The sequence below is a fragment of the Grampus griseus genome, assembly GCF_964374135.1.
Source record: "Grampus griseus genome assembly, chromosome: 20".
Lineage (NCBI taxonomy): Eukaryota > Metazoa > Chordata > Mammalia > Artiodactyla > Delphinidae > Grampus > Grampus griseus.
Window position 1 is genome coordinate 21,779,524 of NC_139014.1, and position 14,259 is coordinate 21,793,782.

A 14,259-nucleotide genomic window follows, 5' to 3' on the forward strand; every position below is an offset into this window, starting at 1 on the left:
CCCCGCCACCGCAGAATCAGAAGATATAAGGGGTTTGCTTAGGAAAAGGTAACACAAGGGATCTGAGCTAGATCAGAGGATAGATCTCCATCAGACCCAGGGCTCTGAGGCTCTCTGCTTCAGAGGGCAGACCCTCAGAAATTCAGGAGATGGCTCTCCAGGGAGAAGCACGGGCCAGTATGCAGGGAAGGGGTGGGGACAGAACAACCCTTAAGAAGGAGGGCGTGGCCAGAGGGGCTTGAGATGATCTAACCTGGAGGAGCTTAGAATATGCTGAGGAGGGACTTCCCTGGTGGCACAGTGGTTAAGAATCCGCCTGCCAGTGCAGGGGACACGGGTTCGAGCCCTGGTCTGGGAAGATCCCACACGCTGCGGAGCAACTAAGCCCGTGCGCCACAACTACTGAGCCCATGTGCCACAACTACTGAAGCCTGCGCACCTAGAGCCCGTGCTCTGCTACAAGAGAAGCCACCGCAAGGAGAAGCCTGCGCGCCACAACAAAGAGTAGCCCCCGCTAGATGCAACTAGAGAAAGCCCGCGCGCAGCAACAAAGACCCAACACAGCCAAAAATAAATAAATAAATAAATTTATTTAAAAAAAAAAGAATATGCTGAGGAGACCCTGGTAGGCTTCCCTCCCCCACACTTCACATCAGGGCCTCCACCCACCTTGTTTTTCTCCGAGTGGTCAGCTATGGTCTTCAGATGGCCCACGAGGAATTTGAGTGTTTCATAGTAATGTCCTGGCAGATCTCGGATCTGGGTGGGAGAAAGAAGGGGCGTGGGACCAGGGTGTGATGACCTCCACCTCCCCACCGTACCCCAAAGGGGCTCCGCTGCCATATCTCAGTGGGTCTGGGATCCCCCCTCTAACTGCGCCCCCTCGCATACATGGAGAAACTGAGGCCCTGAGGGGAGAAGGGCTTGCTGAGGTGCTCGCCCTGCGCAGTCCGCCCTTTGCCCAGCAGCACCCCTCTCCTCACCAGCTTCCGCAGAGTCTGCATCCGCTCCCTCGAATCTTCAATGCGATTGGCCTCGATGAAGTCATTGTATTTGTCTAGAACACAGTGAGAACTCTTTTGAGAGGTGGGCCTCCAGGCTGAGGAGGCCCTGCCGGGAGGTCAGTGTTTTGTACCAAGGCTGTTCCAGTCTGGGGGGGACTCTGTGGCCTTGTGTTCATGTGACCAAACCCACCACGGCTGCCCTCAGGTGCACAGCTGACCTGGGATAGCCCAGGTGTGTTTGTTTGGGAAGAAATAAGATCTCAGCTGCCTACTGATCCTGGAAAAGGGGTCCCTGCCCCAGCCTCCAGGACAAGGACACCACAAGGTTGGAAGAGAAAAGAGAAGGTTACCTAGAAAGAGGGAGGGGTCTTTCAGCCTCCAAATACCCTTCCCCCTCTGTGTCAACGTTCCCCCAACTCCCTTCAGAAAAAGTCCATGGGAAACTTTAAAAAATGGGATGTGTTAAGTTTATCCTAAAGCTCATCTGGAAGAATGATGAGGGAGGATTTGCCCTGTTAGATACTGAAATATACTAAAAAGACAGCACAGCTAAGGCAGGTGATGAAGGATCAGGACAGATAAAGGCAGCACTTCAAGTCAGTTATCTTGTTGGGAAAATAAATCCATTTCTAGCTCACATAATACACAAATAAATTCAACTGCATGACAGAGCCAAAAACAGAAGTTATTAAAATATTGGGGAAAAATAAGAAAATACTTTTATAATCATAAGGCATTCTTAAACATGAGATACAGAATCCATTAACGGTTAACAGCTTGACTGTACATAAAATAACTGTTTTCAATTTCCATACTGAAAAGTTAAAAGGCAATGGCAGACCAAGAGCAAATATTTACAAAAACTAATAAAGGGTTAATATCCATAATGTACAAAGAGCTTGTCTCCTACAAATCAATAGGAAAAAAGACCAAGAACCCAGTGGCAAAATGGGCACATAGTCTGAACGAGCAGCTACAGAGGAAACGGTACAGGCCAATAAACTAGTGAAAAGATAGTTCATCTCTTAGTAACGACAGAAATGAAAATGGTAACAATAGTGAGATGCCGTGTTCTCTCTCCGATCAGCAAACGTTTAAAATATTAATAACATCCAGTGCCGATGGGAATGTTAGGAAGCAAAATCTCTTACGCTGCTACTGGGAGTGTGAACTAGGGCCGCCTCCCCAGAGTCCAACTTGACTTTAGCTTTCAACATGTTTTCCAGGACTTTAACCCAGCAATTCCATGTCTACGAATCCACCTCCAGGACCCTGGTCCAGGTGTGCAGGAACGTAGGCAAGGAAAGTCACTGTAACACGTTTCGAAATAGCAAAAATGCGAAGACAACCTAAACAGCTAGCAGTAGGGGAGTGATTAGACAAATTACAGGCTATTCAGCCTAGGAAAAACTATGTGGTTGATTTAAAAGAAGAATGAGGTAGAGCTCTTTGTACTGACACGAGTGAATCTCAAAATTATAAGTCTCCTTCTGTTAAGAACTCAAGCAGTGGTGTGCTGGAGCCGCTCGCCCGCATGGGCTTCTGACAACCAGCTGTGTTTGGCTTTCATGTTGGTGACAGCAAATTGGGAGCTTGAAATCAGCCGTGGTGGGAGTATTTATACCGTGGAAACTGGAAAATGCTACACATCACGGCTTTTTTCCCTTGAGAGCCAGATGTGAAACGTTTACCAGTGCGCCACTGAACCCGCCCAACTTCAAGCCCTACATATGCGAGTGTGTCTTTGTCACACGTGTAAGAGGGTCTGGAAGGAAACGCAATGCACTGTTAATAAGCAGCTCAGCAAATGGTCAAGAGCTGGGCTCTGGAGCCAGATGCCTGGGGCTGAACCCTGGCTCTGACACTTACCACCTCTGTGACCTTGGGCAAGTCACTTAACTTCTCTGTGCCGTAGTTTCCTCATCTATAGAGGGGAAATAATAGTACCTACCTCATGGAGTTGTAGGGAGTAGTGCCTGGCACACAGTAAATGCTCAGAAAGTGTGAGGATAACCTCTGCGGACAGGGAATGGGAGGATGACAGGGACCCTTGTGTTTACTTGATTCATATCTGTACTACCTATGTTTTTTACAAGCATGTGTTTCTTTTGTATTAAAACAAAAACCCCCAAAGTAAAACCAACACACCCCATTTAAAAAGTGGTCAGGATGCAACCTAGACAGGTATTCCCTCCTCCTCCCATCTTCCACTTCCACCCCCTACTCACCATCGGTGAAAAGAGGCTCAGGCAGCTTTCGGAAGAAGGACTTGAGCAGGCTGCTGATCACGTTGAGGTCCTGCCAGCGCTGGGGAGGGGCAACGACATCAGGCCACAGGCAGGGCCCCGCCCAGGTGCCCAAGCCTCCACGCCCCCAGGTTCAGAGCCAGCCAGGCCCCGCCCAGGTGCCCACACCTCCACGCCCCCAGGTTCAGAGCCAGCCAGGCCCCGCCCAGGTGCCCACACCTCCATGCCTGTCCAGCCCTAGAGCCCAGTGCAGCCCGGCTTGGGCCCTCCCTGGGACCCACTCATAGCCAGCTCTCCCCAGACCAGGACTGTCTGGGCTAAGAAGACTCATCACAGTAGAAAAGAGTCCCCAGCTAGGTCCTAGCCCCTCCACCACCTGGCCCCAGCACCCCTCTGCTCCAGCCAGCCCAGTGGGCTCGGACATTTGTCCACGCAGAGAAAGAAGCAGGTCCCTTCCCTGGTGCAGGCACTGTGGGGGACAGAGGTGAGCAAAACCCATCCCCGCACGAGCCTGCCCACTGGACCTCCATTAGGCCTGCTGGTGCCAACTCCTGCTTCCCAGAGCCCCCCGCTTAGGGGAGTCATCCCGGACCCCTCTCCTCATCCATGACACAGCTCACGTTCATGCCTGGTGGCTTCCTGTCTCAGGCCCTTTGCACCGGCTGGTTCCCTCCACTAGAACTCGCCTCCCCCTGCCCTTCACATGACTGGCTCCTCCCGAATCTAAACGTCTTCGGAGAGGCCTCCCCCGACCCGACCATCGCGGCACAGCCGCCATCACCACTGCCTGCCGTCTGTAGCACAGCCCAGACTTTTCTTCCTTCTGTGGCACTTACCGCAGTTGATCATTACTGTATGCATTCGTTTCCTTGTTCCTGCCTGGCCGATCTGTAAGCCACATGAGGGGCAGGGATCCTGCCTGTTTTATTCCCACTGCACCCCTATCACCTAGCCAGCCCTATCAGCCTGGCACTTAAATGGTCTCAATCATGAATTCTCAACCAGGGCGACTCAGCCCCCAGGGACGTTTAGCAGTGTGTGGAACCGTTTGGTTTTCACAAGCGGGGGGTGCCACTGGCATCTAGTGGACAGAGGCCAGGGATACTTCTAAACATCCTCCAGTGCGCAGGATAACCTCCCACAAAAAAGAATTATTCTGCCCAAAGGGTCAAGGTTGAGAAACTCTGATCTAAATAAATGGTTGTTGAATACAAGAATGAATAAAAGAATGGCCGGCTCAGTGTCTCTCCTGTCCACCAGGGGGCACCATCAGCCTGCACAAAGTCAAGGATAACTCCCTTGAAAGGAACTGCTCAGAATAACTCATGTCCAGAAAGCAACAGAATACCCCCAACAGAGACACACAACTCAACAATATACACACTCATTACCATGGGGCCACAGCTTAATGCCAGACCGTCCACAGGCTCGATGAGAACGCTTAACTTCCAGCACTCCCCGTGACAAATGACACAAACTGATGTCTGAGACAAAATCACACACCCAACACACACGGCACGGCCCCACCCTGGTCCCTCTTCTCCCTGGACGAGGCCCAGCTCATGTGCACACCCAGTGTGGGCTCCTGCCCACCTCCCTCCACTGCCTCCTGGCCCTCATGTGTAGGCTCTTCTCATCTCCCAGCTGCCAAACCCAAGGCCTTGCCCTGTCCTTTTTTTTTCTTTCCCCCCATTGGAGAAAAATTTATCAAGGCTAAAGACTGGAAACAACTGAAATGCTTAACTACTAAAGAATACGTAAATTATTTGTGGAATATCTGTATCATGAAATAAAAAGAGCAATAAAAAAATATGAACTCTAGATTTTTCAACAAAGATGAATTTCACAAATTATGGATGGTGATAATGCCATTTTTGTTGTTGTTACTCCACCTTTATTGAGGTATAATTAACAGATACAAATTGTATATATTTATGATATACAATGTGATTGATTTGATAAATCTATACCCTGTGTAATGATTCACGCAATCAAGCTGATTAAAACACTTATCACCTCACATAGTTACCTTTTATTGTGTGCTGAGAATACTTAAGGTCTAATAGCTCAGCAAATTTCAGGTACACAATATTTAATTACCGTCACCATGCTGTACATTAGATCCCAGAATTGCCCTGTCCCTCGTGACCCCTCCTATGCCTAAGCATCTGCCCCCCCATCCCCAGCCTCACCTGAGCTGCCCTCTCCTTCTGTCCCACTCAGAGCCTGGCCCTTGCAGTCCCCACGCCCACCCTCTCCCCAGACGGCAGCTCCCTCCGTCGTCTCACCTCTGTGCCCCAGCGTGACCCCACGCTCACTCCCCAATTCACCCTCGGTCTAGTGCCTGATTATGCATCACCCCCATGTGGGTGACTTACCACCACTCCAAGTCCAATGCGGTCCCTACCTGACACATCCTCCCTCTCCTGCCCTACTCCCCTGGTCTGCCAGGGACAGATACCACCAGCCTGTAGCTCAAATTTTTAGCTCTTTCCTACCCCTCCTTCCTCCCTCTCATGCAGCCAACTCCTAGAGCTGCTCCCATCCTCCTTACCCCCTCCCCCTGGGACCACCAAGACCTCCTGACCCCTCCCACAATATCGGTAATTTCTTCCCTAGATGCCCTGCTCTGGGCCTCCCTCATTCGTATCCATTAGGCATAAGCTAAAGCACTACTTCCTCAAACCCTACTCTCATTTATGCCTCCCCAGCTGAGGAACCATCAAAGGCTCCCTACTGTCCATTGGCTCAAGGTCAAAGGCTTTAGTGAAGCCATCAAAAGCCCTCTGTCCCCTGCCCTGGGCCTCACCCTCTCCACTGCCAAGCCCAGGAGGTGGGTCCATTCTCTGTCCTGACACTCAGACCCTTCTCTGGGATTTTGGAAAATGCTATCACCCGCTGCCTGGACTGCCTTCCTATTCACCTGCCCCTTCCTATTCATCCTTCGAAGATTTCAAACACCTGCTCCAGTCCCCAGCATCCTCTCCTTCCTCATCAAACAATCTGGTCCTTGATGAGAACCAGCTTTTTCTCTTGTCCACTATTTCACACGTACTCATCTTGTCTCCCTAGCTCCTTCCCAAGGACAGGAAGACTATCTTACATTTTCACATACAGCTTCAGAGTACTGTTGACTCATGGGACTTCACTGTCCAGATCCATGGTTTTCCAAAACATCTTTTCCAGCAGAGCACTTTTTGTCAAGTGAAACGATACATGAAAACCCAATATGAAAAAAACCGACATAAAAAAGCAGACAGAGCAAAGCAGGTTACTCTAGATGGGGGGTCCTGGCCTCCCACAGCACCTCTGGGGAACCTTAGGGTTCTGGGAAACACTGGCCCTGCTGCAAACTCTTTTTTTTTTGTTGAAATATTTATTTGGATATTTTCCCCAGTTTTACTGAGACATAATTGACATATAACCTGCTGCAAACTCTTTTTTTTTTTTTGGCTTAAATAACAGAAGTTTCTTTTCTCACAACTCTGGAGGCCGGGAAATCTAAGAACAAGGTGCCAGCCCATTCAGTCTTTGATGAGGGTTCCCTTCCTGGTTTGCAGGCAGTCACCTTCTTGCTGTGTCCTTACAAGATGGAGCAGGTGAGGCAGGGAGCTCTCTGGTGTCTCCTTTCACAAGGACACTAATCCTATTGTACCAGGGCCCTGACTTTATGACTTCATTTAACCTTAATTACCTCCTAATCGGCCCGATCTCCAAATACACTCATCTTGGGAGTTAGGGCTTCAACGTATAAATTTTGGGAGGACACGATTCAGTTCACAGCACAAGAGAAAGAGGAGATGATTGTTAGAGCAGAATTCTGGAGGAATCCAGAATTCTCCAAAAGAGGATTGTGAACACTGTTTAGAGATATTAACATTTCTCTCTATAGCAGAAATGACAAGTTGCAGTGAAAGTACGGAAACATTTTTAGATAGGACAGACATCTCGGAAGTCTGCATTAGACGGCCTAGATCTTCTTTGGAATGCTGCACTCTGCCTCCTTGGTCTGCTGTTATCCACTTTTCAGAGTTATTTGATAGTTACTTTATATGTTCTGTCCAGGATTATTAGATGTAATCAGTAGGAAAGACTGGACAGAGTGTGTTTGCTCTATCTTAACTGGATCCAGAGCCCCGGTATGTAATTTTTTATTCCTGCTCTAAACACATCATTTTTTTAAATTGAGGTCTAGTTGATGTACAGTATTATATGTTTCAGGGGTACAGCATAGTGATTCACAATTTTTAAAGGTTATATTCCATTTATAGTTACTATAACCTGCTGCAAACTCTTGTGTGGTTGTCAGATCCCTTCACGAGCTGCTCTCGTCTCATCTGATCAACGACCCCCGTTGCTGGCCGCTCCAGCAAACACCATATACTCCCCTTCTAACCAGGTGTCTGCAAACCTTGGCCCGTAGGTCAAATCCAGCCAGCGACCTGATTTTGTGTGGCCCTTGAGCTAAGAATGGGTTTTGCATCTTTAAAAGATTGTGAAGAAAAAGAAGGAAGAGAAGGAAGAGGATAAGGAAGAGAAGGGTTTGCAACAGACCATGTGGTAAGCAAAGCCCTGGAATACTTGCTACCTGGCCCTTTACAGAGAAGGTATGGTGACTGCCGGCAAACCTTAGGGGCCCACGCCTTTCCCCAGGCTGTTCCCTCTGCCTGGAGTGCCCTTTCCTGGCTTTCGCTGGCTTTTCGTGGACACTATTCATCCTCAAGGCCCAAAAAACTGTCACCTACCAGCCTCTGTCTCCGGGCTCTCAGGCCATGGCTGCAGCTGGGGTGATGCCCTTCCCCACGGCTGGCCTGCAAAGGCAAGTTGCGTCTTGCCTTGGGGCCCTGACCCAGTGCCAGGCACACCACAGGGTACAATGAACACAACAGACACCACCACATTGGCCCCCCTTCCATAGGCCGAAGCCCCCCAGTCACACTCACCTCATCCTGCAGGTTGATGTCCCCGGGGCCACGGTTGAGCTGCTCCTGCAGGCTGGACACCACTGCGTTGTTGCCTGGCACCCGGTAAATGCCTGTGGACTCCAGCCCCCGTGCCTCCACAATGCGACAGCATGCAGCCACGATCAGGGGGACACGCTGGGGACACAGCAGGGCAGGGGTGTTAGGAAGAGTAAGAACAGCATTCTCTGGGAGAAAATGCTTGCAAATGATACGACCGACTAATAAGGGATTAATAGCCAACATACATAAACAGCTCATACAACTCAACATCAAAAATACAAACGACCTGGGAATTCGCTGGCGGTCCAGTGGTTAGGACTCTGCACTTCCACTGCTGGGGGTCCAGGTTTGATCCCTGGTCAGGGAACTAAGATCCCACAAGCCGCGAGACACGGCCAAAAAAAAAATAATAATACAAAAACCCGATTTAAAAAATGGGCAGAAGAACTGAATAGACATTTTTCCAAAGAGGAAATGCAGATGGCCAAGAGGCACATGAAAAGATGCTCAACATCGCCAGTCATCAGGGAAATGCAAATCAAAACCACAATGAGATATCAGTTCACACCTGTCAGAATGGCTGTCATCAAAAAGGCCACAAATAACAAATGTTGGCGAGGATGTGGAGAAAAGGGAACCGTCATACACTGTTGGTGGGAATGTAAACTGGTGTAGCCACTGTGGAAAACAGTATGGAGGTTTCTCAGAAAAACTAACAGTAGAGCTACCATATGACCCAGCAATTCCACTCCTCAGAATATATCCAAAAAAAAACAAAAACACTAATTCGAAAAGATACATGCACCCCAGTGTTCACAGCAATATTATTTACAATTGCCAAGATATGGAAGAAAACTAAATGTCCATCAAAGATGAATGGATAAAAAAAAAGATGAATGGATAAAGGAGATGTGATGTATATAGATATCTATATATAGATATCTCTCTCTCTCTCTCTCTCTCTATATATATATATATATACACACACAATGGAATACTACTCAGTCATAAAAAAGAATGAAATTTTGCCATTTGCAGCAACATGGATGGACCTGAAGGGCACTATGCTACGTGAAATAAGTCAGAGAGAAAAAGACGAATACTGTATGATATCATTTATATGTGGAATCTAAAAAAATAAAACAAACTAGTGAATATAACAAAAAAGAAGCAGACTCACAGATACAGAGAACAAACTAGTGGTTACCAGTGGGGAGAGGAAAGAGGGGAGGGGAAGTATAGGGCTAGGGAACTAAGAGGTACAAACTATTAGGTAGAAAATAAGCTACAAGGATATACTGTACAACACAAGGAATATAGGCAATATTTTATAATAACTATAAATGGAGTATAACCTTTAAAAACGGAATCACTACATTGTTCACCTGTAACTTATATAATATTGTACAGCAACTACACTTCAATAGAAGAAAAAAAGAACAGGATTCTCCACCAGTGGGCCAGAGGTAGGGAGGACAAGATGGAGGCAGTGCAAAGCCAAACCCCAGGGGTTCTGGTGGTTACTAAGGCTTTCACTGTCTCTGGTCTGGGAGCAGAAATCGCACCAAAGCCTCGCCATGATCTGAGAAAGAGCACCAGCTGGGCGCCAGGGATTCTGGGCTCTGGCTCAACTCTGCTGCTCCCTCGCAGGGCTGCTTCCCCAGCTGTGTCTGTGAGACGCGGTGGAGAGCTGGCTCCAAAGTCCCTTGCAGCTCTGACTCTCTGTGTCTCGGTCTCCCCACTTCCCTGCTGGCTCTGGAGCACGGCGGGAACCCACCTGGTTCTCTGTGGCTGGCTGGCACTCCTCCAGTCGGACCCCAAATGCCCTGGGGGCTGCCTTCTTGTTCTTCTTGATGATGTTGATGCCCCAGGGGGTTTTGGGGGTGGAGACACTGTCATCTGGGGTTGGGGAAGGCAGAGAGAGGCAGGGTGAGCTGGGGGCCCGGGGAGGGGCAGCCACCGCACTAGGTCACACACACTCACACACCACATTCACACACTGGACGTATGGGGACTCCATCAGAGAAGCAACCGGGATGCTGAGGGCTGATGGCAAATTATAATATCCCAGCAGAGAAGGCCGAAGAGATGAGGGTGTCTACCCTAGAGAAGAGAGGCCTCAGAGTAATATAAGGACTTCTGTATGGCTAAAACAACAAGGTGGGAGCCATAGATTCTGGTACAGCCGAAGGAAGAACTTTCTAATGGCCAAAAGTGTGTGAAGATGGAAAAGGCTGCCTGCAGAGAGGATGAGGCTCCTGCTCCTGAAGGGACACAAGCGGAGACCAGAGGACCACACAGCTGGGATGTCACGGAGGGAAATCAGGCTCTGGGCCCTTCCAGCCCTGAGGCCCTGAGGGCCCCCGGACCCTCACAGGCATGCACACATGGGCAGACACACGAGGATAACCGTGGCACACACCTACAGGCACACACACCGCCTGACACACACACACAGGCCCTCCGCTCCCATGCAGACCCACAGGCTGACCCGCCCTCCCCACGCATGGGTGCACACCACCCCCTTAGCAGCCGCCTTCCTACCCTTGCTCCCTGCAGGCTGGTCCTGAGTCCTGAGGCCACGTGCTGTACTCTGTTTGAGGAACTCAGACTTGAGGCCCCCCAGGCCACGAGAGCCTTTGGGGGAGGAATCAGCTTTGGGCCCAGAGCTATGGCTGTGTGGGAAGAGGGGAGAGGTCTTCACTGGGGTGACCCAGCACGCCACCTGCCCTGGCCTCCCACCTCTTCGGACCTCCCCTCCATCCCGTCCATGCCCTTCTGGGGACTGGAGGCCTCAATGCCCCTGCCACCCTCCCTGCCCCCAGCAGAGGGCAATTCAGGGGCCACCCTCAGGTCTGAAGGTGGGTCAGGAGGACGACCTCTGCCCAAGGTGTCTCCCACCCCATGGCCAGGACTGCTCCATGAGGGCTGGGCCTCACCTCACTTTGCGATAATCATTAAGCTTCTTGCTGATCAGAGCTTGGTTGGCACAGCCGGGGTCCTGGAGGAGGCGGAAGAGAAAGCAGACCCCATCAGTGACCATGGCCAGCCCACCCAGGGCTTCTCCGTGGCCCCTGCCTCGGCCTCGCCTCCCCTCTCCTCCACCTGCCAGCTGAAGGGTGCAGACCCTGGAGCGAGGAAGACCAGGGCCGGACTCCCGAGCACCCCCTCACCAGCTGTGTGACCTTGGGCAATCCACTTAGCCTCTCTGAGCCTCAGTCTCCTCAGCAGTAACATGGGGAGACAACGTGGCAACCTCAGGGTTAGGGTGCGGAATTATGCACGTGGCACTCATCACAGTCCTGGCAAGGCACCGATGAGGTGCCCCACGAGGGGCAGCTATTGCAATAATGAAGGTGACTTGGGACCCTCAGACAGTGCCTGTCGGGGACAGCCCAGCCAGTCCCCCCAGAAAAGGGCCCCAAATTTCAGGTGCCTTCCTCCTTGCGGTGAGGAACGACAATGTCCTGGGGAGGCAGAGCCTGGTTCAGTGAGATGGTGTCCTCAGCGTGCACTAGCACCCCTCTGCCTGTGGCCAGAGCAGTTGCACATCTGGACCAGGGCCCAAGCCACACCATCCTCCTGGCAGAGACCGGCCGCCAAGCCCAGGACCCCCACATAACTCTGCGCAGGTGTCCAGAGGCACCTGGCGGAGGGGGTGGGCGGAGGCAGAAAGCCCAGCCCAGGCTCCTAGTGTGCAGCTGCAGCTGCCCAGGAGGGGGCGTCACGTAAAAATGCTCCTGGAGTCCCTGCCAAAGCCCTTGGCTCAGCCCCTGCTGCCTGCTGCCAAGGCCGATCCTCTTGGCCTCCTCCCAAGGTCAATGTGTTTGTGCCCCTGCAGACAGGCCAGCCCTGTCAGAGGGGCCAGCCACAGTTTTGGCCCAGGGGCACCCCTTTCTGTAATATTTCCACAGGAGACCCCCGCCTCCCAAACCTCCAGCAAGAGGCTGAGGTTGGCCGGGAGCTGACCCCTCTGTGGCAGAGCCTGCCCAAGGCGGTCATAACGATGACGATAATAACAATTACTGTCGTTCCTACAGCTATTATTGTTCCTGCCAGTCATGGAACACTAAAGACGCCAGGTCCTCTGTGAGCCACTGCCCCAAGCATCGTCTCTTCACACCAAACCCTTGGAGGGCATGGTTGCAAGGGGTACTCCTGTCAGCCCATTTTATGCAGGAGGGGACTGAGGCTCAGAGCGGTGAAGGGAGGATCCCGGCAGGCGAGAGGCGCCCGGGGCCTGCCCTGCCCTCCCTGGCCCGGCTGGGGCCGGGCCGGGCCCTCACCTCGCCCTCGGCCCTGCTGTTCTCTCGGATCGCTCTGATCCAGCCCAGCATGTCATCCCGGTCCTCAGCCTGAAAGAGATATTCACAGAAGTCAGCGGTGGTCAGCCGGAACACGTGCCTCCTCTTGGTCTCGCTGTAGGAGATGTCCACCAGGCAGGAGCCGATGCAGACGGGCGCCGCCTCGTCCTCACCTGCGACGGCCGCCGCCGCCCCCGCCGCCGCCGGCCCGGGCTCCCGCCGCTCCTTGCTCAGCGAGAGCGAGCGCGCCCGCAGCGCGGCGTACACCCGCTTCCACTGGCGCAGGCCGCCGCCAGCTTTCTGCAGGGAGACACGGGGAGAGGGGGAGAGAGGGGAGGGGGAGGGGTGAGAAGCCAGGCCTGCCCTCCTCCCCGACCCCAGAGCCCAAGGGGGCCCTAGGCGCTGCAGACAGTGGACAGCAGTGGGGACCCCACCCCACTGGCCGCCGGGAGCCCTCTGCTCCACTCCCACCGGCACCTGGGGCAGCCTCCTGCCCACAGTCCCCCAAGTCTCTCAGCCCCTCACCGGCCTGGACACCCGTACCCATCGTTCTCAGTCCCCGCAGAGGGTCCCCAACCTTCGCTTTACCGCTCCTCTGCCGTTGGCAATGCCCCAGAGAACCAGCAGGGGGCTCCAGAGGGCAATCGGGCCCCCCACCAAACATGACCCACCTTACATAAAATCTTCCTAAGCCATTCCTGGTCCACATACTGCTTCCCTCCGGGCAAAGCTAGTCAAAAGTTGTCAACCACACTTGCTCTCCCCGCTTCTTTGCCTCTCACTCAAGACTCCACTCAGTATCCCCTTCCTGGGAAGCTGCTTGCCAGGTCACCCAGGCGCCATGTTGCCAAAGCCAGTGGCAGCGTCTGGGCACTTCTCAGCCCTTTGCTTAGCCTCTTGGTGGCATATGACCCAGCTAGCGGTCACTTCTTCCCTCTCCAAACTCTCTCTTGGCACCCAGGACCCTACGGTTCGTGGTTTTCCTCCTAACTCCGCTGGCTCCTTCTCTGGTCCCCTCCACCCAACATCCTCTACACCAGCGGTTCTCAACCAGGGCGAAGAGCCATCAGGGGACATTTGTCTGAAGACGTTTTCAGTTGTCGCACCTGGGGAAATGCTATGGCATCTAGTGGGCAGAGGCCAAGGATGCTGCTAAACATGTCGGATGCCCAGGACAGCCCCGCAGCAAAGAATCATCTGGTCCAAAATGTCAACAGTGCTGAGGCTGACAGTCCCTGCCCTAAAGGAAGCGGAGCTCCAGAACTTTGTCCTCGGCCCTCCTCCTCCTGCATGCCTCCCCCATGATGCCATCCACACCCATGGCTTTAAATCCTGTCTGTCTGCTGATGGTGATGCCCAGATGTACCCCTGGCCCAGCATCTCCCCCGAGCCACACTCCAGTACCTCCAACTGTGTGCTCAGTGTCTCCATTTGCACCCCACGGGCACTGCAGGTGCTGCTTGCTCACTACGGGGGCCCATCAAACCTGTTCTCCACCCCCACCTCCATCTTTTCCAGCTCAGTAAATCCACCCAGTTGCCCAGAAACTTGGGAGCTGCCCTTGACTCCTCCTCATTCTTCACCCCTGACATCCAACCCGTCAGGAAATCACAACTGTTCTGCTTCCAAAATATCACCTGCCTCCATCTTTCCTGCCACCACCTTGCCCACACCATCAACACCTCTTGCCTGGACCACTGCACAAACCATCCCAGGCTCCGCTCTCCTTCCTGCAACCTCT

General features: G+C 52.4%; 1 protein-coding gene across 1 annotated transcript in view; it reads right to left on the reverse strand.

The window, feature by feature from the left end:
* ARHGAP23 (Rho GTPase activating protein 23) overlaps positions 1–14,259 on the reverse strand; it is a gene marked incomplete at its 5' end in the record, with an annotated part of 72,272 nt that overhangs the window by 17,415 nt on the left and 40,598 nt on the right. The window contains 8 exons of the mRNA XM_082679297.1: positions 670–759; positions 984–1,057; positions 3,233–3,311; positions 8,194–8,349; positions 9,992–10,113; positions 10,759–10,889; positions 11,154–11,215; positions 12,501–12,818. Coding sequence (XP_082535423.1) covers positions 670–759; positions 984–1,057; positions 3,233–3,311; positions 8,194–8,349; positions 9,992–10,113; positions 10,759–10,889; positions 11,154–11,215; positions 12,501–12,818 — 1,032 coding nt within the window. The remainder of the gene's footprint in view (positions 1–669; positions 760–983; positions 1,058–3,232; positions 3,312–8,193; positions 8,350–9,991; positions 10,114–10,758; positions 10,890–11,153; positions 11,216–12,500; positions 12,819–14,259) is intronic.